This window comes from Eublepharis macularius, chromosome 2, assembly GCF_028583425.1.
Source record: "Eublepharis macularius isolate TG4126 chromosome 2, MPM_Emac_v1.0, whole genome shotgun sequence".
Lineage (NCBI taxonomy): Eukaryota > Metazoa > Chordata > Lepidosauria > Squamata > Eublepharidae > Eublepharis > Eublepharis macularius.
In genome coordinates this window covers 45,741,493-45,768,801 of record NC_072791.1, presented here as the reverse complement: position 1 = coordinate 45,768,801, position 27,309 = coordinate 45,741,493, and the positions used below count along the sequence as shown (strand labels likewise).

The window sequence follows — 27,309 nt, the reverse complement described above, 5'->3', positions numbered from 1 at the left end:
TCATCCTGGTCCAAAGTGTACTCAGAATGTCCTGAACATACCTGAAAATTGGAGAGTATGCATACCGGCTATATATAGAAAAATGCAAGGCTCTAGGCTGACATGCTTGCTGGTGGCATATCAGGCAACTCTTCAGATTGTAGCCACCTGCTACGCTTGTACAGTTGAGTTGGCTGTGCTGGGGCAGAACCCATGATAGGGCCTTCCATGGGAACCTGAGCTGAGGCAGTTGGTACTGTTTCTAAATTAAAAACACACACACCAGGACTTGGTAGAGCTGTGTATATTTTATTGGTTTAAGAACGTTCACCCAAAACATGGCAGATCCACAGGGAGAGGTCACAAGAAGAGCTTTTTGCTCATCTTCCCTCTTTAAGTAACAGTAATTCTATTCTCAGTAGTTCTTCAGAAGAAAAACTACAGAATGTTTCTGCAGCACTGGGTGCAGAGAGTGCACATGCAAGCAACCAGCAGTGGATTTGATGGAATATGACACAAGGCCTCCATCTTAGTGGTACTTGACCAAAATGTGGCAGGAAGCTGGGAGGGATCAAGCTTGTACTTAAAGCTATTTGATCCACGGTGAAATTTTAAAAGACAAGTGGAAGAGGTAATCAGGCAGGTGCTGCTGAGTAGAAGATAAAGAATTGCTGGATAGGTGATCTGAACAAGGGAAAAGAGAAGGAAGGAGAAGCTCGGGGCGGTGGAGCCTTCCCCCCTGTTCATTTGGGAAAATTTAACAGAGGAAAAAATATTGAGACTCTGCTTGCATCTGTCAGGAAGCACCAAACAGAGTTCCCCAAAATTAGTCTTGCCTCGTCTGTGCTTTTTTGATATCTTGGAACATTTATTAAACCTAGAATTCTTTGAAAATAAGTGTAGGGGCATAAATACTGGTCCAAAGCCTAACTGCTTGCAGCTGCTATTGCTGTATAGTCAGGAAGCGGAATAAGGGCAACTCAGGCCTGGAAACCTGGGCCCCAGGCCAGCTGTGTAGGTTTCCTCTTGAACAGCAGCACTGCTGCTAGCACCACCAATGGTCACAAAGCATGGGCAACTTTTTACTGATGCACAGCAGTTCCTGGAAGGGTTTGGATCATCCTGTGCCACAGACATAACTAAACTGCCACATGCTGCACTCTGGTAACTATATATACACACACACCCTCCCGTTGTTCAGCTTTTAGTATGCAACCAGCTTGTTCCATTGGATATTGCTGAAAAAAGGGTGTGCCTTGATCTTTTTCACTCCATCTTCTCCAGAGCCCAAACGTTGCTTAGGATCATACTTCAGCAGCTGGAAGTAGAGGGAGGGTGACTCAGATTTCTTGTTTTTTTTTCCCCTTAAACCATCCCTTCAAAGCCATCTCCTCCCCACCCCCACACCCCCCATCATCATCTTATACTAGCTGGGTAGGCTTCCACTTGAGCAGGTGATTCTCACCTCTGATAGTAGAGATGAAGCGGAGCAGCTGAGTCTTTCTGGAAGGTACAACTGGGTGTGAGGATAAATTCCCGAAGGGTGATTCTGGGACAATGACTGTTAGAAATAAACAGCCCTGTTTAGATCATCTTCTGACCCACAAAGGAATGGTTGTAGACCCCATGATAATATTAATGTTAACTCTTGACAACAAGGATGTGAAAAATCCAGATCTGCAATGCAGCCATGATTTTGGTGAAGCATAGCAGCATTTTGAGGTTCCTGGGCCCAGCTTGACTTGTCACCATCAGCTTTTCTGGCTTCTTAATATTAGATTGCCACCCCAGATTCTGTGCTACTCACCATTCCACTTAGCAACTCATAGAGCAGTGCCCCAAAACTCCACCAGTCACAGGCTTCTGTCAGCTCAGAAATTCCACCCACCTCTGCAGAAAAAGAAATCCAAGTTACAAAGATACGGGGGGTGGGGGAATGCTTACAGTCTTTTGTTGCCTTCTGCCTTTGTAACAGCCTAGACCAAAGTTGTAAAAGGACTGGATCCTAAGGACAGATGTACCTCCCAACATTTCATTATGGGGATGCCCACAAAGAAAATAGCAAGAGATCTCTCCCTCACCTGGAGCACAGTACAATTCTTCCAGTGCTTGGCTGCAACACTGTGGCTCCACCTCAGTCCAGTGGCCAAAGTATGTGAGGCGGATATGACCTATGAGATGGAAAGAAGTTGTACAAAGCTGAATAGTGCAGCAGGCACTGGGAGTTCTTTTTGCAATTCTCTTATTCTACAAAGAATACTAGTGGCAGAGGACATGACTTTTGCTTGACAAAGGCAAAAATCAACCGTGACATTTTCTCAAGTTCTGGAAATGTTTCCTACCCAGTAGTAGGTCTGCAGGTAAAGAATCTTCTGAGGAAAATTTGAAGGAGAAAAATGACTGGTTTGATGGGGTTGGAGAAGAAAGGCAAGCAGAAGCCTGACCAATTTCAACCACAATGACAATGACAAATTCTGTTTGATTTGCCAAACTGGCTCAGATGCGAGGAAAGGCCCAGGTACTGCAAAGGATACCTATTTCCTAATTCAGACATTATGTTACCAACAATGCCAGATGCTGCCAGAATTGCCTGCAATCCGTTGTACCTCAACAGCTGCTGTGCCATTCTAGTGCTGTAGGGATTGGGAGTAATTATTTCAATACTTTGGAATTAGCAAAATGGGGCAATGTCTAGACAAATACACCCTAAGTGACTAGTAATAATCTGATGATAGTTTCAGATGGGCAGCCATGTTGGTCTGCAGTAGAACAGTAAGATATGAGTCCAGTGACACCTTAAAGACAACAGGATTTCCAGGGCATAAGCTTTCGAGAATTCCGGCTTCATCAGATACATTTGCATCTGAGAACACTCTAAAAAAATTCTACCCTAAAAATCTTGCTGGTCTGTAAAGTGCCACTGGATTCCAATCTTACTGTAGTAATTATCTGAGCAAACTGTGGCATAATGGAAATTGCTGTTCCCTCAAAGCTCAAGAACAGGGAAGAGAACTGTTCTCAGTCAAATAGCTCAGACACTTAAGGGGCCCTAAATTACGGCCTCTCCTCTTCAGAAGTAAGCTTACCAGTGGTATCTAGAAGTAAGTTCCGTGGATTGAGATCCTGACAAAACACCCCTTGTTGATGGAGACCCTCCAGAGCCAAAAGCAGTTCTGCTGCCCAGAGCTGAATCTGATTCTCATTTATACCCCAGGCTCCAAGGCCGTTCTTTCCAGAAGCCCTATGTGCTTGTGGCCCATATTGTGCTGGTGATGGGGTTTTTTTGTTCCATTTCTTGTCGGGAACCAACTCTTCCTGGACGAGGCTTCCATCTTCTTTTACTTTTGCTTCACTCCACTTGTTCTTCAAGCTGCAATAATTCTGTGAGAGGGCTCCAGGGTATGCCTGTCTTTGCCTTGGAAGCGTTGCTGCGGAATGTATAAGTCTAGGCTTGTTGCTTCCTTTTGCTGCCTTTGAGACAGGAACAGAAGCTCTCTCACCTGTTTGTTGTTTTGGGTCTTGCTGAGGAATGTGTCTCTCAGGTACACTGCTGTGAAATGAGTCATGTGACAGGAAAGCCAGCCCCTGCTTGATCAAGAGGCTATGTCCCTGCCCCATTGGCTTGATAGCAGATTCTGCAGCACCAGTTAAACAGTGTGTCACACTTAAATCCTTCTCGCCAACAGTGTTTCCTCCAATGGCAGGTCTGATTTGCCAACTATAATCATTACTTGATCTGGCAAGTGTGTGGTCATGTGACTGTTCCTGAGGTGAAGATTGTCCAGCACATCTAGATATGTGGTTATTTACACAAGCTGAGATCTGATCAGTGATGTTGCAACTTTGCTTTGACCTTGAATCAGCTCCTTTGGGGTTTCTTATGAGCCCTTCTTCACTGGAATACTCCAAAGCCAAGCTGGACTTCAGATTTAGTGTACTGGAACAATCAGAGGAATGATGTTGTGAGTGAAGATGGGACCAGAGAGTACCCCCTGTGAAAAAAATGGAAGAAGAGTGATGGCTTTAGGTACTTCCAGCTATGCCTTACACCTTATCCTTGCTATCTGTCTCATTTTTATTCTACCTTCCTCCAAGGAGCTCACAGTATCCTTCATTGTCTCTCACCTCTTCCCCCATTTTATGACCACAACTTCCATGAGGCAGGTGAAGTTGAGAGAGGGTTAGGGGCAGAACGTCACCCACAGAGCTTTGTACCAAGTCCTAGTCCAAAATTTTCTCCAGTATGCATCACTGCCCGCTTGCCTGTTACCAAATTGCTGGAATCAGCTTCATTACACTCACTCCAGAATGCTGCTTGGAGGGAGGATAGAGCAAGAATCCAAACAAGTTCAGCTGATCTCTTTTTATTAACTCAATTATAGTTGGAGGGCAGATTGCTTTGCAGGTAGGCAGAATTAGGAAAAGCTCTGCATTCTTATCTTATTTTTTTCCTGTAAAGAAGAGTTCCATGAAGCTCAAAAGCTTACTGTAATTCTGCAATTTATCTGGTAAGATGTATATAAATCATTTTGGATCCCTCTGGACAATTGCCCTTCGAACAACTTTCAAGAGAGAAAGTATTAATACAATTTGACACGAGAATCTCTTAGATACCTCATGTCCAAGAGTCTCCATCACAAGGTTAAAAATGTTAACTGTTGACCTGCAAATAGAAATATCCTGAATAAACCAATAAACCTGAATAAACCAATAAACCAACAAGAGTGGCAACTGCTTCTGACAACTATTTGCTCTACATACAGGCAAGTACAGGAAATCTAATCCAACAAACTGAGTTCCCTAAAATTAATTAAAGTTCCATTCTCCTCTCAATTGGTTCTTTTACTTGTTTTAAGGATCTAATCAGATACTAAATACTAGACTTGCCCTTTTGGATTCATATAAATAATTTTGCATTCCTTTGTATGCCATTTCCATCTTTCACTCTTTCCCCTTGCTTTATGGGTCAGGCTAGACATGACGACTGGTACAGGTTTATTCCTGTGGCTATTGGTGCCGTTTTAATTGATTTCTGGTTTATTAACAAAGAGCCCCAAGAAACCCAACCAGAACAGGTACACAGCAAGACAGCCCTAGGTGTGTGGCCTTGTTGGCTAGCCAGTTGGCCAGCTCCCCCAGATGTGTAGTGAAGCCAGGTGAGAGTGGAAAGAAAACAGCAGTGGGGCTGTGTGACCGCTTGCCCAGTGGCATGGCGTAGCCTTGTCCTGGCATACCAGGCAGGGGAAAGGAGAGGGATTGTCACTCAGCCCTCTGCCTGGCTGCTGCTGCCACCTCTGTTTGCTGTTCCCCCAGTTCCCCCACCCTGTACTCCTGATGGTGGTACGGCAGCAGTCATGCATGTCTGGGAGTGCAGGCACTTGCATGCTGCCACCACCTTTCTCCTGCTCTCACCTCCTTTTGCAGTGGTCTAGGTCCAAAGTCCCCAGGGCTAACTTAGGGTCGCCAAGCCCAGCCTGGTAGACATGGCATTTTAAAATGAATTTCTTGCACAGAACAATCCAGAGTGGCCCAGAATCACCACAAAATGAGACTGGGAGAGAGGGATGGGTATAAGACACACACACCTTTCACATGTTCCAAGTGAAGGAAGATGGAGTCCTCGCTCACATAGTAGCGCAACAATTCAGCCATGAAGGGGATTCCATGAGGAATGATGGTCTGTCTTCCACGGGTCTCCACATGGGATTTGGGAAGGCTCTGAAATAAAACATAGAACCATGGATATACAGTGGCTGCTTGGCTATTGCCTGGCCAGGAAAGTACAGAGGCGTTTCCCAACATGGAGAGACCTATGCTTCAACTGCATTGCAAGTCCTGTCCATCATTCGCATCAAAGAACTCTGTGATTTTACAATTAAAGATGTTTGCAGAACTTAACTAATGCTATGGAATGTCTCCAAAACTCACATGTGACCAGGGTATGTCTTACTACCATCTAGGTTTGATATTGTGTGCAGGTGAGTGTATACAGTAACACTTTTGATAGTGGCATCTACAAAGCCAGGGCACTTCTCTCATCTCCCAGCTTACCTTCGTGGTACACGCATCTGCTGCTCAGAAACAGCCAAGGGAGCCATGACAGAGCCTAATCCCACAAAGCGGCAAGGAAGGCCAAGCAACAGACCCCAGCGGCAACAAGAGGAAGCTGGTGAAGAATTCAGAGGGCCCAGGCATAGACAGGTAAGCAGCAGCCACTGGGACTCACTGAAAATGACCGCGGGCGGGGGCGGGGGAGGAGCAAATTGGAAGAATCACGTCAGATTTTGTGAACATAAGGTAATGTAAACTGCCAGGCACTGTAAGCAGCTAGCAAAGTTTGCACAGGTTGTAGAAAGGAAAGGGGCTGAAGGGGAGGGTTTTACCTGGAGAATTTTTACCTGAGGAGATCAGATGATTGAGGGATACCCTCAGTCTGTCTAGTGAGGGAGAGAGAGATTTTGTGTGTGAACAAGTATAGGTAGCATCGTCTCAGAAAGACTGGATCATCCCTTAATAATGGAGGGAACAACTAACAAACAAGAAGTTACCTGAATCTGTTAACCCAAATGGGAAAGGAGAGCTGAAAATGAGTTGCTGGTCCCCACCCCCATGCCAGTAGCAGTTTGAGGAAAGACAGGTGATTTCCGTCAGGAAAACAGTGTAGTAGGAGAGTTAATACGCCTGCAGTCCCAGTCCAAACTGCCTAATATTCCTGTGGCTGCTTTGGAGCAGTTGAATGCTAAAATTGGGAGATTCTAGAATAGATTCCCCATATAAAATGTAGCTTGACCCTGAAAAGAAAAAAAACACCCTTTTTTTCTTTGAATCAGTCTCTCTACACAAGACACCTCGGCACATGTTCGTCAAGTGCAGGGAGATGCAATGTTAGCTGGGACACATAGTTTAAAAAGACAGAGCCTGCGGAGATAGCTCCTCAGAGGGTTTGTTAATTTCATCTTTGCCTCTGGGAAGGCTCTGGTCGAATCCACATTCACCCATGACCCGCATGTTTATCGGATATCTTCCGTTTGCCTCCAATCCGCGATTTTTTCCTCTTCGTTCACATTCCTGCTTCCAATCCGTCTTTCTCCCGCGTCCCTCTGGTCACACGGCTGCTCGAAAACCGCTTTTTTGGGCGGGACCTTTTTTTCCCGCCCATTTTTTTTTATTTTTTTGAGCGCACTTTTCCGTTATTTCGATCTTGCCTTATAAAGAAACATCATTGAAGATAATGATGCCTCTCTTTCCCCCCACTGACAGCACTGATGGCTCTCTCCCGTTTCTTTTTGGGGAATTTGGAAGCATGTGGGAAGCTTTCGTGGGCATTTCCTACGCTGGACAGTTCAGTGCCTGAATTTTACTGAAGTTTCACTTCCTTGGAGTGTCATTATTTCAATATTTCATAATTTCGATATTACAGTAATATAAAATAAAAAAAATAAAAAACAGTTAAAAAGGAAGTTTTGCGAGTCCTTTCTGAGGATGGATTCACCGCAAAATGATTTTTCAAACTACCAGATTTGATTCAGAAACAGCATAATCAATAAATCCAATGCTATGAAGTCAAAAACAGTCTTTTGCAGACTACGGAGCGCTTGCAAGTTGAATCAGCCAACAGGAACTCTCAGAACGGCCGGAGAGACAGGAAGGGGGGTGGTTTTTAAAAAAACCATGTAAATTGCGCATTGGCCCGTTCACGGCCACCGTGAAACTCCCGTTGAAAACCTGTGACCACATATTTGGGAGAAATGCGAATGAAATGCGTCTGTTTAATGAGGTAATGTGACCGACACTCGGGATTGCGTGGGGAATGCGGGGAACATGCGACTTAGAATGAGTAATGTGGATTTGACCTCTGTCACTTTCACCTCTCCAGTCTAAAACTGTGGGATGGCAACCAGAAGGCAGCAAGGAATAGAAATGGACCGGAGCTGCCTTCCAGAGCCCAGCTTAGATTTAGAGAGGTTATAATGAACTGAAGTTTCCCTTCTGGCATGTCACAGCCCGTCCACACAGATCCAGTGTATAGCAAAGCCTTTGCCCTGCCACCAGCTCTGTCTTATTGAACTACCCCTCCCAACTAGCATTGCATCTCCTGACACATGTTCTTCATGTGTCCAATGTCTCATGTAGAGAGACTCATTTATTTCTTGGCTGTTTTAAGAATGCTCAACACACCACAAGCTCTATTACAATAGATCAAACAATGTGAGCACAGAAGTCACACAGTCTACTATGTGAGTGTGGCATAACTTCAGTATAAAGGCACATACCTTCAGGATAAAGGTTTCCCCGGTTGCTGGGTCTTGCACTATCTGTACCTGCAAACAGCACAAAAGCACAGATAACTTAGAGCTAAGCTACAAGAGATGAATTACACAAGAACGTGCATATGAAGGGAGTCACAATCTTAGCCTGGTAGCTGAGTTTTAAAAGAGATTGGAAGGCTTTTTCAATTTCCCCTCTCTACAGAGCCAGGGAGATGGCTGTTCAGAGGGATTGCTAATTTCCTCTTTGCCTCCCGAAGGCTCTGTCAGTTTCACCTCCCCTTCTAGGAGGTGAAGAGGAAATAAACAAATCCTCTCTGGAATAATCTTTGCTGGCTCTGTAGAGAGGGGAAATTCCAATCTCTTTTAAAACTCAGCTTCCCGGCTAACATTGTCAGTCCATTCACGTGACTGTCCTCGTGTAATTTGTCTCTTGAAGTTTAGCTTATAGTACTATCACTAACAACAAAGAGTCATGTAGCACTTTAGAAGATTAACCATTTATTGCTGTGGAAGTTTTTGCACACTGATACAAACCTCATCAGATGCATGGGGACCCGCAGAAGCTCTAGCCCATATAAGCTCATTCCACAAAATATGAGTTGGTTGTTAAGGTGGCTCAAGATTCTTTGCTACAACAGACTAATGTGACTGTTCTTCTGGAACATTGCCCATCAACCCAAGCTAGATAGCTCAGAGGCAAACAGTTACCTTGTCAATTACTCCTACAACTTTACAGTGCCTCAGGTTTTCCACTGGTGTGCTGAGTGTCCTAATTGGCCGGAAGCGAAGGCTGCTGTAACCCTGTTTATCAATGAGAAATATGGTTGAGAAAATCTCAGGGATGAAGAAGACTGAGTGAACTGCATTGCTATACATTTAATGCAAATAATGGGGTCCCATCAAAAATTCCAGCACAATTGCTTGTGTATGCTATACTTCCTACTTTATACTTGAATCTGAACATGGAAATCCATTGTGTTTGCTGGTTATGCCAAAAGAAAGTACTAGGACTGACCACACATTATATCAAGGAAATCCAAATTCTGGACTCAGAAATTCATGCAACATTTGGCAAACTACAGAAAATGCACACAATGTTTGCATATTCAGTGTCCTCTGATTTTGCTTCCAAGACTCGGGTAAGTTAAAGTACTTGTAATTATATGACAAAGAGAGATTAGGGATATATGAGCACTAGAGGCAAGGGATAATCCCTAAAGAGGTGAAACAGGGATCTCTAAATAGCACTGAAGGTTTGCTCCCTGAACAGTTGACAATTTTTTCCCTGAGCTTTCACCAGATACTGCTTGTTGTTGTTGTTGTTGTTGTGTTTTAAATTATAGTCCTCTCTCTGGAAAATATGGTTATGAACATGAGCAATAAATAATAAAATACAAATCAAAATGTTAAAAATAGAGATGTTAAAACAGTAAATCTAATAAAATAGAATCACATATGAAAACGGCCAACAGCTTAAAAACTCAGCATAAAAAGGTGATAATTAAAAAGCACCAAAATAAAAAAATAAGTCTCTGGGAGTGATCAACTGGAGTTTGCTTACCCTGCCATAGGTCTTTTAGATTTGTAGAGTGGTTTTTTTTTCTTTTTTCATTTGCACAAGTTGTAGATTGAAATTGGCCTGCCCTTTTCTATGATCTGTGCAAAAATCTTACTGGTGCAAAAAATCTTACCGGTGCATCTATGTTCATTGGATATAGATTCTGTTCCTCCTTTTTAAATCTACTGCACCCTCGTTCCCCTTTTGTGCACATGAGGTTTGCTGTTGGGCAAATACTTAGAGGTCTTATTAGGGTTGCCAACATCCAGGTGAGGATGGGAGATCTCTCAGAATTAGAACTGATCTCCAGACTTAAAAGATCAGTTCCCCTGGATAAAATGGCTGCTTTGGAAGATAGACTCTAAGATATTAACACCTGCTGAGTTCCCTCCCCAAGTTCCACCCTCAAAGCTCCAGGAATTTCCCAACCCAGAGTTGGCAACCCTTGGCATTATCCAAGCCTCACTCTCTTCTCACCGTATCAGTGGAATTTCCATTTCCCAAAGTCCGTTGTAGGTGGCAGTTGAATATCTCCTCAGCACGTTTCAAATACTGGGTGATCTTGCGCTTCACAGCCTCACGGCGCTCCTTGTTAGGGTCCACTGTGTACAGTTACAGGCATCAAATCATTCTTAGCCCTATGCAGTTTTCTCTTAATTGCCAGCTCCTCCCCAAAATCACAACATTCTTGCCTGCTAACCAGGGCAATATGTAAGCTGTAAAAAAGCTGTAAACTTAAAAAATTCTGCACCCTGGCTTATAAAATCTGTGCAACAAAAAGCTGATATCCATGACAATTATGCAAACTTAGTATATTTGTATATTCTCTTCTAATACATGCTGCAATTCTTGCTCTGTTTGCAAAGTTTATTTTAGTTTTGCTAGTCTAGTGGACAGGGCCAATGGCCTAGTCTACATGTGCAGCAAAATGAGATGGTAGAGTCCTGAGTGGACTGCACGTCAGATCTCCTAAATACAATAAAAAATAAAAAAATCTCTCTTTAGAACACCCAAACTAGGTTTATTGCTGTTGCTTTAAAGATGGGGTGGGTATTCAAAATGTCCACCTCCCATCCACAGTGTGAGGGGACCCAGTCTAACTGCCACCTCCGGATTCCATCATCTCGGTCTGCTGCTTGGGTAGATCATGCCAAGTAGCTGTTCAAGAGACTTTGGCTGGATCCCGTAGAAGGTTTCCATGCATGCAACAGTCCATGCTTATGTGGAAGCACTAAAGTTACTCCTCATTGTCGGCCTGCCCTGAGAGTCTCTACGCAAGACATCTTACATAGGGACTCTCAAGTGAAAGATCTTACACTTGTTCTCCCATTGTAGATACACGTGCACTGCTAGGAAGACAGAGTACACACAGAAAGTAAGTCACTTGAGTGTCCCTGTGTAAGATGTCTTGTGTAGGGGGACTCCGAGTCAGACTGTTTGAATCCCCACTGTCTTTTCCATGTAAGCAAGACATTGCCACTAAGTAGTTCTTCTGATACAAGGCAAATTAAATAAAATGTAAACTGTCTAAAAAAAACCACTGTCTGTTGTACATTCTATTGTTCCATATTATTATTTCATTAAGAATTAAATTGAAGCACTATGTGTTGCTGCACCCGTTGCACTACTGCTTGTGCAAGAGGAATTGCGCTAAGAACGTTTTCCTTTCTGCTCACTGATTGCTGGATCCAACAAAGAGGTGGCACAAGAAACCCTACCCATACATAGCTATAAGTGGTAAAGTCTGTTCTTCCACCTCAAGATTCTACCACTTCAGTGAGCCATACAGAGTACAAAACCCCTGTTCTTCCCTGCCCCTTATTCTGTCACCCCACTGGCTTCTGAAATTCCTGCAGGCATTGGCTACACACTTTCAAGCATTATCTTTGCAACCACAAGAGCTTAGAAGCTTGCCTTTTACTAAATGAAATCTCATATTCTTAAAAAAACAAATCTGTGATATTTTGTGGATTTTCTGCACTCCTGGCATATCCTGTTCTGACAAACCCCTAGCATCATACAACTCACTTCAAAGTTACCATACCTTGTGCTTTGGATAAGAGAGTCCCACCATCTGCCCCTTCCCATATTTCAACCCCACATCACCCTAGACAGGTAATTGTTATTGCCTTTGCTCTGACCCCTGCTGGGGGTTTTCCAAGCCAAGAGGTGGTTTTCCATTGCCTGCTTCTGCATGGTGATTCTGGTTTTCCATGGTGGTCTACCATCAAAGTAATAACCAGGGCCAATCCTGCTTAGCTTCCAAGATCTGATGAGATTGGGCTCACCTGGACCGTCCAGGTGTTCTAAAATGAACATTATTACCACCCTCTCACACAGTCCTGCCCCCTCCTTGTGTCAGTTAAGCACATCATCAATTCCACTGCTCTCTCATGGATAACAAAGAAACTTACTGAAACATGACTGTCCAATCACTTGTTAGCTATCACTGAGAAATGCATTCTAGTGCAAGCAGCATCACAAATAATATGTTCAGCAAGTGCTGCACTTTCAAAGGTATCCTGGAAAATGTATTGCCTTGAAAGCAATGAGACTTCTAAGTTGATGTGCATACAGTCACCATGATGCCAATCTCTGTGATGATGAATCCTTGACATAACCCACCTGGGGTAGTCTTCCTATTTCAGTTTGCTTTATGGCCATCCTTACAAATACATCCATAAAAGTTGCTAGCCCATAAAAAAAGGACTAGTTAGCATATTTACGCATTTACGTTAGTCACTTGTGGCTTAAAACAACAACAAAAATTTGCTATGTGCAACAACCCTTTTACAAGTCTGGCCAAACACATTGCCTGGTTCCAAGATACACTTATCCCAGGATTCCTGCACCTTTCACAACTCCCCCTCCCTTGTGCCCCTTCCCATCATACCCTGAACCCCACTGAGCAGCACATCTACGCCATTCTTGTAGTGGTTGAATGCCTCTTCATAGTCCTCGCTGACATCCCGCTCCAAAGCCAAACGAATCTGCTTCGCTGCATCCACCAGGTAGTCACGCTTCCCAGTTCCGTGTACCTCTGCACTCCCTGGTGTGACTCGGCTCCGAATTTGCTCAAGATATACTCTAGCCTGGTAGAAGGCTCGGGTGCAGGACTCTGATTCCATGCCCAAACAGCTGCTCAGACGATGGTTGGCTTAAAAAACAGCCATTCTCAAGAAATTCTTATCAACACATTTTCTGGAAAGGTTGAGACAAAGAGAATTAGAAACAGGAAACAAACAACAAAAAGCACTTGCAGGCAAAATGTGCAGCTCAGTGTTATATATGTTTACTCGTAAGTAAGCTCAACTGTGCTCACAGTTTAGGTTTTAACTGTCCGTGTGGTAACCTTAATTATATATGCATAGGATTGCAACTTAAATCTTTACAGTAGGGTTGTTATCCAATTACAGTATGAACTGCAATGAATTAATCATTAGTTGATGAGATATACATAGATTTGTTTATAAACAGACATTAGTTCTGAAAAAGGGCCATTTTCCTGTGTTTTATGCACATGTCATTTTAGTAAAATTGGCAACCGTCTTAGAAGAGGCATTCCTATTTTTCATGCAAGAAGGAATGCCTCTTCTAAGATGGTTGCCAATTTCACTAAAATGCTGTCCCAGTAATTAGGAGCACCTTTTTTATCAATTACTTATTTAAAAATTAGACTTACAGTGGAAGGCATTGATATAACATACAGAGTTATGCTCTGCAGAAATAATAAACCAGTTATACAAGTCACAGAGCGTTAACTTGGATAGGATGATTTTTTTACTATATTTATGGGCCACCTTTCTCATTATGCCTTGAAGAGGATTACACAAATATCTTATTCTCAAATTATAGGTAATATACTTGGTTAATCTAACCAACTAAGGTTTAACCAGAAAGTTTAAAACTGATTAAGCAGTTAAAGTGAATATTGCAGCCATGCTGTGTGGAACTGAGTCTAATATGTCTGACTGCAAAATGGGAAGGCCGAGTGAGCTATGCGAGTGAGATATATTAAGATTCATATTATATTGCAGAAGCCGCCATTGCAGATGCAGAAATGAAACAGAAGTGGTTATTTCTGGTTCTCCTTATGGCCTGTGGTAAGCACACAGGAAACAAAATAACAGCTACAAGCGATTTGTGACCAGTCCCTCTTCAGGGCCTTCTACTCATCAGATTCAATTGACTTGCTGTCAGAGAAGATGATGGTGCGGTGGAGATGCTGACCGACTGGGATGGATTTCCTCCCATGCAAAGACACATCCAAAGCTTGGCAGGGGCACTATCACAACAGTAGCTCACAGTGCCAGGCACTCCTGCAAGACACTGTTGCCAAGAGAGCCACTGTGCAGAAGCCAGCCACTGCAGTCTTTTAACACACATTGAGTTGGCCACATGCCTAGCACGGAGCCTACACCAAGAACCTTGCTCCCTCCCGCCACCCCCAGAGAAAGGGAAAATGCGAGGAAGCCAAGCGAGGTAATCCAGCCCCACCCGCCCTCAGGTTCCAGTTACCCAGGGAAGAAGGCACTGTGATTTACAGATGATTCAGATGGACATAGACAGTGGGCACAGGCGGCATGCGGTGGGGGAGAAAGGGGGCACATTCACACGAGGCGAGGCAGTACCTCCAGCAGCCTGAAATGGTCCAAAAGGAAAGGCGTCTTCATCTGCTTCCATCCCAGCGCCGGGACTGGTCCTGCCTGCCGAGGAGTCAGGTGTAGGCTACAGAGAGCTGGGGGCGAGCGGTGGTCCACGGTTCTTCCGATTGGTGGCAGATGAGCTCATTCCCCACCCCCACCCCCGGCCTTCAGAGAATAAAGCACCAATCCCCGGCCAGCCGCTCTCGTCGTGCTTCTTAAGGGGGGGGGGCGTTCCAGCCGCAGGAATGACGTGTTTGAAGGGGGAAGCCTCCGTTTGATCTCGTAGGGCGGGGAGGAGCTTTGGAAGGGGCTTTCCTTAGCGAAGCAAAGGGGGCTATAAAGATGCGAGCAGGGGAAAGCCCCGTAAAGGGGGTCCAAGTAGTTGTCTCAACTGCGGCACAGAATGGGGGGGGGGGGGTATAGAATCAGGTTGTCGAAACCAATTTATCCGAACCTCGAGGCAGCTTCCAAAAACAAATTTCACAATATTATGGCATGGTATGGCCATTGCTTAAGAGAAGAAAATGATTGTTCCCCCAGAATAATTATTGTCTTCCACGGGTCTCCACATGGGATTTGGGAAGGCTCTGAAAATAAAACATAGAACCATGGCTATACAGTGGCTGCTTGGCTATTGCCTGGCCAGGAAAGTACAGAGGCCTTTCCCAACACGGAGAGACCCATGCTTCTCCTGCATTGCCCATCCAACTATAGAACACAGTTGGACTGAGATCCCAGGACTCCAAAGCAACTCTTTTACTGTCCTCCTCAGCTTTTCTACAATGGTCTGGAGCACCAAGTAATTTGCTGAGAACTCTGTCAACAACTAACAAACAAGAAGTTACCTGAATCTGTTAACCCAAATCGGAAAGGAGAGCTGAAAATGAGTTGCTGGTCCCCACCCCCATGCCAGTAGCAGTTTGAGGAAAGACAGGTGATTTCCGTCAGGAAAACAGTGTAGTAGGAGAGTTAATACGCCTGCAGTCCCAGTCCAAACTGCCTAATATTCCTGTGGCTGCTTTGGAGCAGTTGAATGCTAAAATTGGGAGATCCCAGAATAGATTCCCCATATAAAATGTAGTTTGACCCTGAAAAGAAAAAAAACACCCTTTTTTTCTTTGAATCAGTCTCTCTACACAAGACACCTTGGCACATGTTCGTCAAGTGCAGGGAGATGCAATGTTAGCTGGGACACATAGTTTAAAAAGACAGAGCCTGCGGAAATCGCTCCTCAGAGGGTTTGTTAATTTCATCTTTGCCTCTGGGAAGGCTCTGTCACTTTCACCTCTCCAGTCTAAAACTGTGGGATGGCAACCAGAAGGCAGCAAGGAATGGAAACGGACTGGAGCTGCTTTCCAGAGCACAGCTTGGACCTAGAGAGGTTATAATGGACTGAAGTTTCCTTCTGGCATGTCACAGCCCCTTCACATGGATCCAGTATATAGCAACGCTTTTGCCCTACCACTGGCTCTGCCTTTTTAAACTAACCTTCCCAGCTACCATTGCATCTCCCAACACATGTTCTTCACCTGTCAGATGTCTTGTGTAAAGAGGTCTGGAGGATGAATGTGTAATCCAAGACTTCAGCTCTTCTTATACCACCTGAAAAGTGATCTTTATTTTGAGGAACATCACTGATCTCAGATAAAAGTTGTCATAAACCCAACAAGAGTCCTAGCATTCTTTCACAAATGGCCCAGGAATTCACCATATACAAACAGTTATTTATGGTTAGCTCAAAACAGGTACTATCATTACAAATGCAGAAAATATTGGTCAGGCAAAAAATTAGATGGGCAGGGAATATGGGCAGATTGGAGCCTTAGATGGCTGGAAGAGCCCACTGAGACATTTTCCTTCTCTTGTGAAGCAGGTAAACCCACTCTGAAAGATAAAAACAGAAGAGCGCAGGTAGTGTTTTTTTTTAAATGAAAGACCACCACCCCCTTGCATACTCTAGACAGTGAGATGGATTGAGAGGCAACATGGCATAGGGGATAGAGTGGGAGGTTAAAGGTAAAGGTAGTCCCCTGTGCAAGCACCGAGTCATTACTGACCCGTGCGGGGACATCACATCACGATGTTTTCTTGGCAGACTTTTTGTTATGGGGTGGTTTGCCATTTCCTTCCCCTACCATAGAAACTTGCTGGATGACCTTGGGACCATCACAAACTCTCAGCCAGGCCTACCTCACACGGTGGTGGTTGTAGGGAAATGGAAGAGGGGAGAACAACATTCTAAGCTACTTTGAGTTCCCAACTGTGGAGAGCAGGATAGAAATAAATAAATGCAAATGCAGCAATCTGTCATTCAAAGGCACTGACAGTCACAGATCTTTCCCAGTTTTCTTCTCCCCACAGCAGGCCTTTCCAACCCTGGGGAGCTTATTCCTGAGGTCGCAGGACCTGCAAAGGTCCACAAACTGCCCTTTCCTCCTTTCTTTAGTGCAATGCTGGTGATGAAAGGCAAAGAATGGAGTGCCCCTCCCCCCTTCTGCCACTGCGTCTTCCTGACCTGCTAAATCCATGCAGGACATCCAATCCCAGGAATAAATATTACAGTGCTGGAAAGGGCTACAGGGAGAAGCAAAAACCCAGGGAAGACCCATGGCCCTTGCTTTTGCAGAGCACAGGTTTCAACCCAGAAGAAAGGGAGTGTTAATCTTCACGGTTTTATGTACAGTATGATGAGATCTAGTCTCAGGGGGAGCTGCCGCCCCAGTTCCTTGTATTTATTCAGAGCATTTTTATGCCACCTCTCCAAGTTCATTGAGGTGACTTGCTGCATGACTTTCTGCTGTTGCAATTCTACACAGGTATGTCTTATGCCTACCTGAAAGGCAATTATTTGATGGTTGTACTTGTGCATAAACAAATGTCAGCCTGGCTGAAAGTTGAAACAATTTTAAATTTTGGTGGCCATCATTCCAAACAAAGGTTCTGCCCAAAGTATAATTGCCGGGAAAATAATGTGGTGGGATTCAATTTTTAAAAAATCTTTACTGGAACGTGAGCAGCTGGTTCTGTTTTTCACCAACAAGCTTTTCCCATTTAATGTGCGAGCAGCGAGCAGCGTTGTAGTGAGGGTTGCAGCGTTGTAGTGAGAAGCCATATATAACTATCGCCCCCAAAGCAACGTCTGGCACTGCAGATCTGAAGCGGTATCCGTGTTTCTGAAGGCCAAAGGAGAGCCTCGGAGATCAGAGGGGGTGGACCAGGGCCCTCTCAGAGGGGGAAGGAAGGGGACAAAACTCTCGGATATGATAAGAACAGAAGAGCGCCGGTAGGGTAGCTCAGCGGTCCTGGTAGCGTAACGCAACTATCCTGTTTGCCAAGCTTCCAACCGGGAGGCTCACAAACCCGACCGACAGGCCAACGAATCTCTCCGTCCTTGCGTCCGAGGAAGCGGCCTTCAGAGGTATAACGTCTCTGCGCAGGGAGGCTCCGTGCTCCACGAACGCCTTCGAAATCTATATGACGGCGCGGCCATCGCTACCCCTCGCAGCAGGGAGTTCCGCAAGTGATCGTGCGGCCGCAACAAAAAGGGCAGCTTCGGTCTGCGGGCCTTCCCCGCAGGGCAGGCGTCCCCTATTCCGCCTCCTCTCCCGGTCGGCACGAGGGATGGGAGGAGGGACCGCAGGCCCGCCCCGGCCCGCCGCCCTTTCCTCGAGCGGGACAGCCGGAACCCACCCGTCGGCAGCCGCCCCGCCCCTCCCTTTGGTGGCTCCGCCCACTCCCTTCGCGGAGGCGCCGCAGACGCTCCTCCCTCGCCTCCCACCCGCGTTCTTTTCCAGCAGGCGGCGGCCGAGGCAGAAGAGGAGGAGCCGCGCGAGCTCCGCCGGCCCTATGCAGATGAGGCGCGCCACGGCATTGTGGGGGAGCGGCTCCGGGGCGTACACCGAAGACGGAGGGGGCCCAACTACGCTTTATACGCCGGCTGTCGGACGCTGCAACACGCTCCGAGACGTGGGCAGTCAGGGAGAGGGGCCGGCCGGTGCCCGCCGTATGTTCAATAGAAGTCGGAGGCGGTGGGCAGGGTCGGCCGGTGGGGCGGAAAGCATACTTACCTGGCAGGGGAGACACCTTGATCACGAAGGAGGTTTTCCCAGGGTGAGGCTCATCCATTGCACTGCGGGTGTGCTGACCCCTGCGATTTCCCCAAATGCGGGAAACTCGACTGCATAATTTGTGGTAGTGGGGGACTGCGTTCGCGCTTTCCCCTGATTTTCTGGTTATAAAAGTAGATTTGTTTTTTTCTCTTTTTTCCCCTTTATTTTTTCACTCTATCTATGCATTATTTTTTGTCCTACATTTTAATTACATCCTTTTCTTCTTTTTATATATCTGTAAGTCGTCCTGCTCCTCCAGCCTCTTAACAGCTCAACTCAATCTCTCTCGTCTCTCCATAAGCGTACAGCTTATCCTACTACAAACATTCAAATCAAATCACATACCCCATTGGGGTTCTCACTTACTGCTTACATTCACATTCTCTCCCCACAACTTCTCTACGTAAAATCCACCGCTCCTCCAAAATAGCTGAAAATAGCTGCAAAACTTTTGGCGCTACCATATCACTCATTCATGTTCTGAGGTCTCTTGACCCCTCCTGTCTACAGAAAGATGAAATCTTTCTGAAACAAAGAGTAACTAGTTAACAGGGCATGTTTAACAATGCAGAAACTCCCTAGTAGGAGCTTAACTACATCAGCAGGCAGTACATAATGGAGTGAGGAGGTACTTCACTTTTTTGGTAGTCCTTTTCATACACTATTTCCTGCCTGTAGAGGAATGGGGAAAGCTGGCAGTACATAAGGGCGTAGTCTATAGTCCCTGAGCTATTTCATGACACAATCCTATAATCTGACTAGAAGGCCCTTCTGAATAATTCAGTTTTGCACAGTTTGTGGAAGACGAGAGTAGGACCTTTCCTGACCTCAGGCAGGGTATTCCATAAAGTACGGACTACCACAGAGAAAGCACATGTAGGGGCAGCTGTTGATTTGTTAATTTACAGCATTCATACACTACCTGTCTCCACAATGGGGACCCAAAGCAGCTTACATCATTCTCCTTGCCACCATTTATCTTCACAACAACCCTGAGAGGCAGGCTAGGTTCAATGTACATGACTGCATCAGTTACCCAGCCCGCTTCCACAGCAGAGGTGATTTGAACCTGAGTGTCCCAGATCCTAGTCTGAAACTCTAATCACTACACTACAATGGCTTTAGTGGGGGCGGGGGCTGACACTGAACTGCACGCAGCTGAGTCAGGGTGAGTCATGCAAGTCATGTGGTATCAAGCTCCCCAGTAGTTCAAATTCAAGTTTATTCAAGCTTAACAGCCCATAGGCCATACACTATAAAACAAATTTAGGAATTAAAAACCATAGTAAAACAGACACAGCAACCCCTGGTGGGATTTTCATGGCAAGAGACAAAGGTGATTTGCCATTGCCTGGCTCTGCAACTCTGGTCTTCATTGGAGGTCTCCCATCTACTTACTAACCAGGGTCAACCCTGTTTAGCTTCTGAGATCTGATGAGATTAGGCTTACCTGGGCTATCCTGGACAGGGTGCATTAATAAGTACATATGCTTAACTGTTTCAGAGTAATTTTAAGTATGTTGATTTCAGAATAAGTTATAAGTGTAGTGGTTTCAAAATAAGTATAGAACTTTAAATGTTTATATACAGATCCAGTCACAAGGACTAATCTTCCCCCCAGTTGCCATTTAGGCCTAAAAATACCCCCAAAAGAGAAGAATGTGGGATTCTGAGAGTTCCCAGAAGTTCACTTGCTACCTAGGCTGATTTCATCCACAGACTTCTGCCCTCAGCTCTTCGCTCACAGAATAACTCTCATTGTTTCCACACGGACTGCCTGGCTCTGACTGACTCTTCCCCTCAGCACTCTGACAAAACTGCACTTCACTCCATCTCCCTTAGCTACCGTCCAGTCACAGCACACTTCACTCATCCATCCAGCCCTCCTCCTCTTTACTTCAGAGGCTTGCATTTTAAACCACAGCAACATGTTCCAAACCTCCACGCTAATGAGCAGAAACAAAACACAAACTATTTACACAGCAAAACATTACGCTCATAATTTTGCAATTTTGCAAATACTGAGTTTCAACTATTACTGTATCAAACACCTAGAATTACTTCTTGTTACACTTTCCTACAATCCTTCAGTTTTATCTTCACAGCAACCCTGTGAGGTGGATTAGGCTGAGAATATGTGACTGGCATGCTGACTTAGACAGCTGTGTTTATGCAATAAAACAGATGAGCACTAGTAAAAGTCCAGATGGTGAAGTGGGCAATAAATTTTCATAAAGAAATAACGATGGAGGCGTGGGAGCATCTATGGAAAAACACATTGAAGATTTCAACTTGTACGAATATTAAAGAGAATGTGTACAAAATGATTTACAGAGGGTATTTAACACCAAAGAAAATTGCGCTAGGAAATACTAATATGTCAGACAAATGCTGAAAATGTAGAAAGCATGAAGGATCATTATATCACATGTGGTGGACTTGTGAAGTAGCTAAACAGTACAGGGGAGAAATAATTGAAGTAATTAATGAGATTTTGCAAATTCAAATTAATAAGAACCCAGAACTGCTGCTACTGAACCTTGGAATGGAGACTGTTCCAGTGCAATACAGAACATTGTTATTTTACATGACTGCAGCGGCAAGACTTTTGTATGCGCAGAAATGGAAGACACAAGAAATACCAACTGTAGAAGACTGGATTTATAAATTGCTGTACATGGCAGAAATGGACAAAATGACAAGGAAACTTAAAGATCTTGACCTAGCGCAATACATTATTGATTGGGGGAAACTGAAACAATTCTTGGAAAAAAATGGGATGTAAAAGGAGAACTGTGGCAGTTTGAGAATTTTTAAAGAAAAACAAGGAAAAGGGAAGAGAGAAGGGATCTACCATTTAGGGGAAATGTAACAATAATCTAAGTTAGTATAAGGGTTAGGGGAATTTTATTCAGAATACATGACAATGAGAGTAGCTAAATAGATATACCAATGGGGAATATTATATATAATACATTATGTCAGCGGATCAGATTGTATATTATATTATGTGACTGAGTTATACTGTGTTGTGTGCTGTGCTACATTGGTGGCATGGCACACAGTAGGGGTTTTATAATATATATTATATTGACAGTAGTATATCTGATAGAATATATGTTTAAAAGAAATAGAATATGTTCAAATTAAGATCCTTGTTATATATTATATTACATTATGCTGGTCTGCTATATTGAGGGGCATAAGATGTATATTATACTATATTGATAGTATACTTGATAGATGTATATTATATTGATAGTATATGTGATATATTTGACAGAATATCTGAACAAAATCAGAATGTGCTTAGAGTAAGGGATATTAGAATTATATGTGGTAGGAAAGTATAAATGAATAGATTTAAGTAATAAGAGGGGTTAAGGGTTGCAAAGCTGTTGGAAGTCGATAGGGAGGGGGGAGGGAAAGGGTGGGGGATAGGGTTAATTAGATATTAAGGGAATGTATGTATTAAATTTGGAATTTATACTCACCAATAAAAATTAAAAAAACAACAACAGATGAGCACTAAGGCATTGGCAAAAGACACCATTGCCAAATGTGACATGGTGAGGTACCTAACAAAACAGGTAAATACAAATTAATGGATAGAAGGTGGGTGGCAGGATGGTGGCTGGACCAATTTACATTGTTGACAGCCTTCTAGCCACCTCAGAACCAGCTATGGCAACAAAGCCTTGCACAGAAAAATTTTTCTAATGTGTTTGCTGAGGGTGTCCAGCTGAGCAAACAAACTTGGCAAGAAAAAACATATCACTATAATTTGGCTGTTAAAAGTGTCTCTGTGCATGTTTCTAGATTTTGTAATATGAGGTATGCTCATGCCTCTCTTTATGCAATGTCTAGAAAAAACATTAAGAAAGCAATTACTTGTGCAGAACCTCGGCTTCGGCACCATGTATAGCAACCTGAGCACCAGACCTGATGATTTTATTCCCCTCCTCCCCCATATTTCCTAGGCTTTGAGTCTTAATGCAATTAACATACAGGAGTTGCCTTAGAAACAGGACCTGTTCTCTCTGTCCATGAAGTCTCTTTCAGCAGCTTCCAGGAAACTACTTACAGAGGAACTCTTCCAGCTTTCATTCACTTCATCAAGGCAGAAGTCCTTTTACTATGCCAAGGCTGACAAAGTAAAGTTTCTTGTGAAACACGTGGACTTGGCATAGAAAGTATTCCCAGTGCAGCAGGCCCTGCCTTGGCGAAACAGCAACAAGACTTAGCCAAGTGTTTGTGAAGTGCTGCTTAAAGGAATTTTTGTTTCTTTTGACCTCTCATCCCCCAGCCAGGATTTAATGGCCTGCTCCCATATTGTCGCTTTGTTCACAGACTGCATAATATCAGTTTGGGACTGGGAATCAACCCAGCTATTCTTTTCTCATTATACCTCCATTATAATCCCCATGTGCTGATGTGAGGGTGTGTAAGGAAGTTGTCAGCCCAAAACTAGGTCTTTGGTAAAAATGGCTGGACTTAGGCTCAGAATTGTAAGCGTTATCAAATTGTGGCCTACCTCTCGGATACGTGGTGGCTGGGCTGATTAAGAACACCTCTGAAGCAGTCTTTGAGTTTCCCTGAGATTCAACCTTGGGAGATTCTTCTCAGAGAGTCTCTATGTTCACTCCCAAGATTTTCACACAGCTGAAATGCTTATTAACAGCTCAGCCCTGGCTGGCTCTCGAGTTGCCAGGTGATTCACTGAGTCCTGAAAAGAAGGATTCTCAGCTCACCTAGTCCCCAGATAGTTTTCTTCAGTCAAGTTTTGACCATGATGCAAATATGCCAGAGAGAAGTTTAAAACTGCATGCTATTCATTACCTTAGCATGTCCCTATGCTGAACCAGCTAGGCATGGGAGAGGGCTCACATTTTAATGCTCGGGTGAAATAAGCAACAAATGGATGACAAACAGAGATGCCTAGGTAGCTAGATCTCAAGTTTTTAGATAGGCAAATTTTATTGGGTAGCAACAGTAATGTTTTATGATGTTAATGTTTGTTGCCTGTGTAAGAGTGCTTTATGCCTTTTTGCAAACACTCCTTAAGTTAATAAACTTAACTTTTATTTAAGCTGAGTCTGGAATTTATAACTTGGTTATGGGTATATTCCAGAATGAACCTGGAAATTGGAAAGCCAAGGTTTTTGGGAAGGAAGAGCTTTCAGTCTCACAAACAAAAAGGAATGTGTCCCACCTGCTGAAGTGGTAGTGATCAGTGCTCAGAATTAGGAGGAAGGGAGGTGGTGGTTCCCAACAGGGTGCAATACATACCCAGGGGAATGAACTAGATCAACAACTAGATCCACCTGTTGCAGTGGCCTGGCTGTGCATTAGCTTTGTTATATGCCACTGAACAAAGATCTCATTCATGTTGGCCCCATATGTTCCTTTCTTCATTCCTTCCTGTTTGCTCAGGAGTTGTAAATCTTTGAGCTGCTATGACTTCCCAAAAGATTTGTCAAAAATGTAACTGGCTCATGAGTACAGGAGTGTCAAAGAAGACTGAGAAAAAAGAAGCACTGAGGTACTGCCTTCTGCTGACAAAGCAGCTAACCTTCCTCAAATGGCACTCTTGAAAAGAGAACAGACTAAACACCATAACAATATTTTAGGCCTAATGTTGGAAAGTGGATGGGGTGTGGCCCTGTCTCAGAGGCAGAGTGCTTGCTTTGTATACAAAGGCCCCAGGTTTCATCCCAAGCATCTCCAGCTAAAAGGATTCAGGTGGCAGGTGATGTGAAAGACCTCGTCCTTAAGAACATAAGAACATAAGCAAAGCCATGTTGGATCAGGCCAGTGGCCCATCCAGTCCAACATTCTGTCACACACAGTGGCTAGAAATCCAGTGCCATCTAAAGGACTGTCAGTGAGGCCAGGACACCAGAAGCCCTCCCACTGCCTTCCTTCCAGCACCAAGACAACAGAGCACCACCTCCCCACAAAGAGAATACCATCTATCTCCTGTGGCTAATAGCCACTGATGGACCTCTGCTCCATATATTTGTCCAGTCCCCTCTTGAAGCTGGCAATGCTTGTAGCTGCCACCACCTCCTGTGGCAACGAATTCCATGTCCAACGAATTCCATGTCCTTCAATCCTGGACTGCCACTGCTAGTCAGATTAGGCAATACTGACCAATAGCTTCATATTAGCTTCATGTGTTCACAGCTGCTGCACTTCTCATGCTACTACTTGCTTCCCGATTCAATGTAATACACTTGGAATAACTTAACAATAACAGGTGGGCTTATATTTTATAATGTTTTTAATGTATTGTATTCTAAGATTGGGATTGGCCCCAAAACAAATATTAAAAAAAATGATATGATATGTCGCTCTGTGTAAGTTTGAAAGCTCTCTACTGACTATTGGCTGATTTCCTTTTCCCAGACTGTGAACCATGGCTGACGGTTCATGTTAAATTGTGGGGATGAAATTTTTATTCACCAGTAAAATGATCTAGCCTAATGTTTTGTCTATTCTAAAAGACAAGCCTGTCAGCTTTAGGATGCAGTCAATGTCAGCTCATTGAGAACTCAACAAGCTACACAGTGTCAAAATGTATTTATTAAAGTTATATGCCACTTCTTAGCAACAATCCCAATGTGGTTAAAGCAATAAATAACAATAACATAAGTACATAAATCACAATATAAAAAACTCAGTAAATACAGCACTAACATTTGAAGAAAAAAAATGAAAATAATGTTCCTCCAGTCAACCGTCTTTTGGGTGCAGAGTTTGCTTTGGATACTCTACCAAGTTCATTCAAAGGATGTGGGAAACTTTTCACAATGACCTTGCAGCCAAATCCTATGCATGTTTACAATTAAGTTCAAGTAAGTGTACACTGAATTACGGCTTTTGGTTGACTAACAAGCTATTGATATAACTAGTGTTGGGAAACATACTCGGTGTTACACTGTAAAGGACAAAGTCCCTCAAGACAGTTGCATAGGAAACCACAGGAAAGTGGTTTAAGGCTATTGTCCACTGAGGGCAGGAACTGCTCTTTTCTGCATTTAACTGGTTTAGGTTGCTTCCACATTAACTGCCAGACACTGTCCATTCACTCAAATCTTATGGAAAAACTCAATAACATTGTGACAACCTCTTGCATTTCAGTGTCTTTCTTTCAGATCTGTTTTGTGATCATTTTTTAAAACTTACTGTGCAATTGCAGAATGAGTCAGTTCACTATAGAATGCCAATTGTTATTGAGGCTTCTCTTTAATATTGCCTCTTCCTTCTTTATCTTACAGTTACTTTTGTTTTCCAGCATAGTTATTTTCTGTTTACTTGCAGTGGCCAAGGCACTGCTGAATCGACCATTAATCAGGTTTTGTTCTGTGGGGAGGGGGGGGGACTACAATTGATACTTTTCTCTTTGTAGTCAAAGCAATTGCTCATTAAGTTTTTATGATTATGCAATCATAACATTTCAGTACTAAAAATTACAGAAAAATTAATGAGCAATTATTTTGGCTGCCAAAAATGCAGTGATTAATACATAAGAATACACATACACACAAACTGGTTAAGGCCTGACTTACATATACTGCAGCCACTGTGAGTGAACAGAAAGTACCTACTAAAAATGGGAAGCAGAAGTGACTAAACAATTCAAAGAGCGAAGAACCAAAATTTACATGGAAGTTGTAAGGAGAAGCAGGATCTTTGCTGAATGAGACAGTTCCGAGTAAACATATAGCAGGTAAGGTCACTGCAAAATTTTTAGGAGGAATACAGCACTAAATTAATTGATGTGTGGAATCACAGTTTTAATTCCTCTTGCAACTTGCTACAAAAAGGGAATGACTGATCTGTGTCCCAGTGTGGAAGGAGATTTAATGGTCCTAACCTTCACTACTGGGGGTCCTTGACTAGCAGCTCCCTGAGCCAGAATAAGTACATTCTGAAACAAGAGATTTTCAACAAGTAGTGTGTGATACTGCTTGAGAGTCTGCTTCTTGAAGAGAAAAGCTAAAAACCACACTGGGCAAACCCTGCATGAACTTGAAGTATCCCATTGTACCCTGGCCCTTATGCCTTAACTCCACAATTAAACAAAAGGTCACATTACCACTGACCTCACATCAGTGCTTCAGTCTCTGGATATCCGGCCTTTATTAGGTAACATGTTTCCTTAATATGTGCTATTTTCTTCTAAGCAAAGGAGGTTCATGGACACTACAAATCCAGGATGCAATTTTAAAAAGAGGAACCTCTGAACTGGAGAAACAAAGTTGTGCCCTCAGACATGGAAACACTGGGCATGCCCTTATCAATATGGTACACTGGCAAATTTCCAACGACCATCAGTTTCTTCCCCTAACCTCTTTTATTTTCTGTAGATAAGTTTCAGAGGGGCAGTTGCATTGATCAGTTGCAGCAAAACCAGCGAGTTTTGTGCCCCTTAAAAAACTTTATTGTGGCACGTGATTTCTAGTCCTGGAAAACTTACACCATAATAAATCTTCTAGTCTTTACCAGCACCACAGGATGCTTTGTTGTTTGTCCTGCACATAAGAACTTTGCAGTCTATTTAAACAAACACTAATTATAAATTTTCCTCCTCCAAGGTTAAAGTTTACTTTCTGAACAGCAAAAGCAAAGAAGTCAATTTGCTATTGGTTCATTTTTAATCTCAAGGGTTTAAACACTTTATTAAATGGAAATATTTTATGGCAAGCTCTAAATATATATATAGCAAACAAAATGCATTTTAA

General features: G+C 43.6%; 1 protein-coding gene and 1 non-coding gene across 2 annotated transcripts; one reads left to right on the top strand and one right to left on the bottom strand.

Moving 5' to 3' along the window:
• Positions 1-405: 405 nt before the first annotated feature.
• Positions 406-14,547, bottom strand: RPS6KL1 (ribosomal protein S6 kinase like 1). The gene is made up of 11 exons (XM_054970558.1): positions 14,439-14,547; positions 12,701-13,008; positions 10,285-10,409; positions 8,958-9,050; positions 8,253-8,300; positions 5,565-5,697; positions 3,066-3,971; positions 2,061-2,150; positions 1,787-1,869; positions 1,445-1,540; positions 406-1,297 (listed from the first exon to the last, which is right to left on the bottom strand). The coding sequence occupies exons 2-11, from the start codon at positions 12,933-12,935 to the stop codon at positions 1,184-1,186; spliced, it is 1,923 nt and encodes a 640-aa protein (XP_054826533.1). The 5' UTR covers positions 12,936-13,008; positions 14,439-14,547; the 3' UTR covers positions 406-1,183.
• Positions 14,548-18,512: 3,965 nt separating this feature from the next.
• Positions 18,513-18,676, top strand: LOC129325335 (U1 spliceosomal RNA). The gene has a single exon (XR_008596596.1). It is a non-coding gene; the product is annotated as a U1 spliceosomal RNA (small nuclear RNA).
• The last annotated feature ends 8,633 nt before the right edge of the window (positions 18,677-27,309 follow it).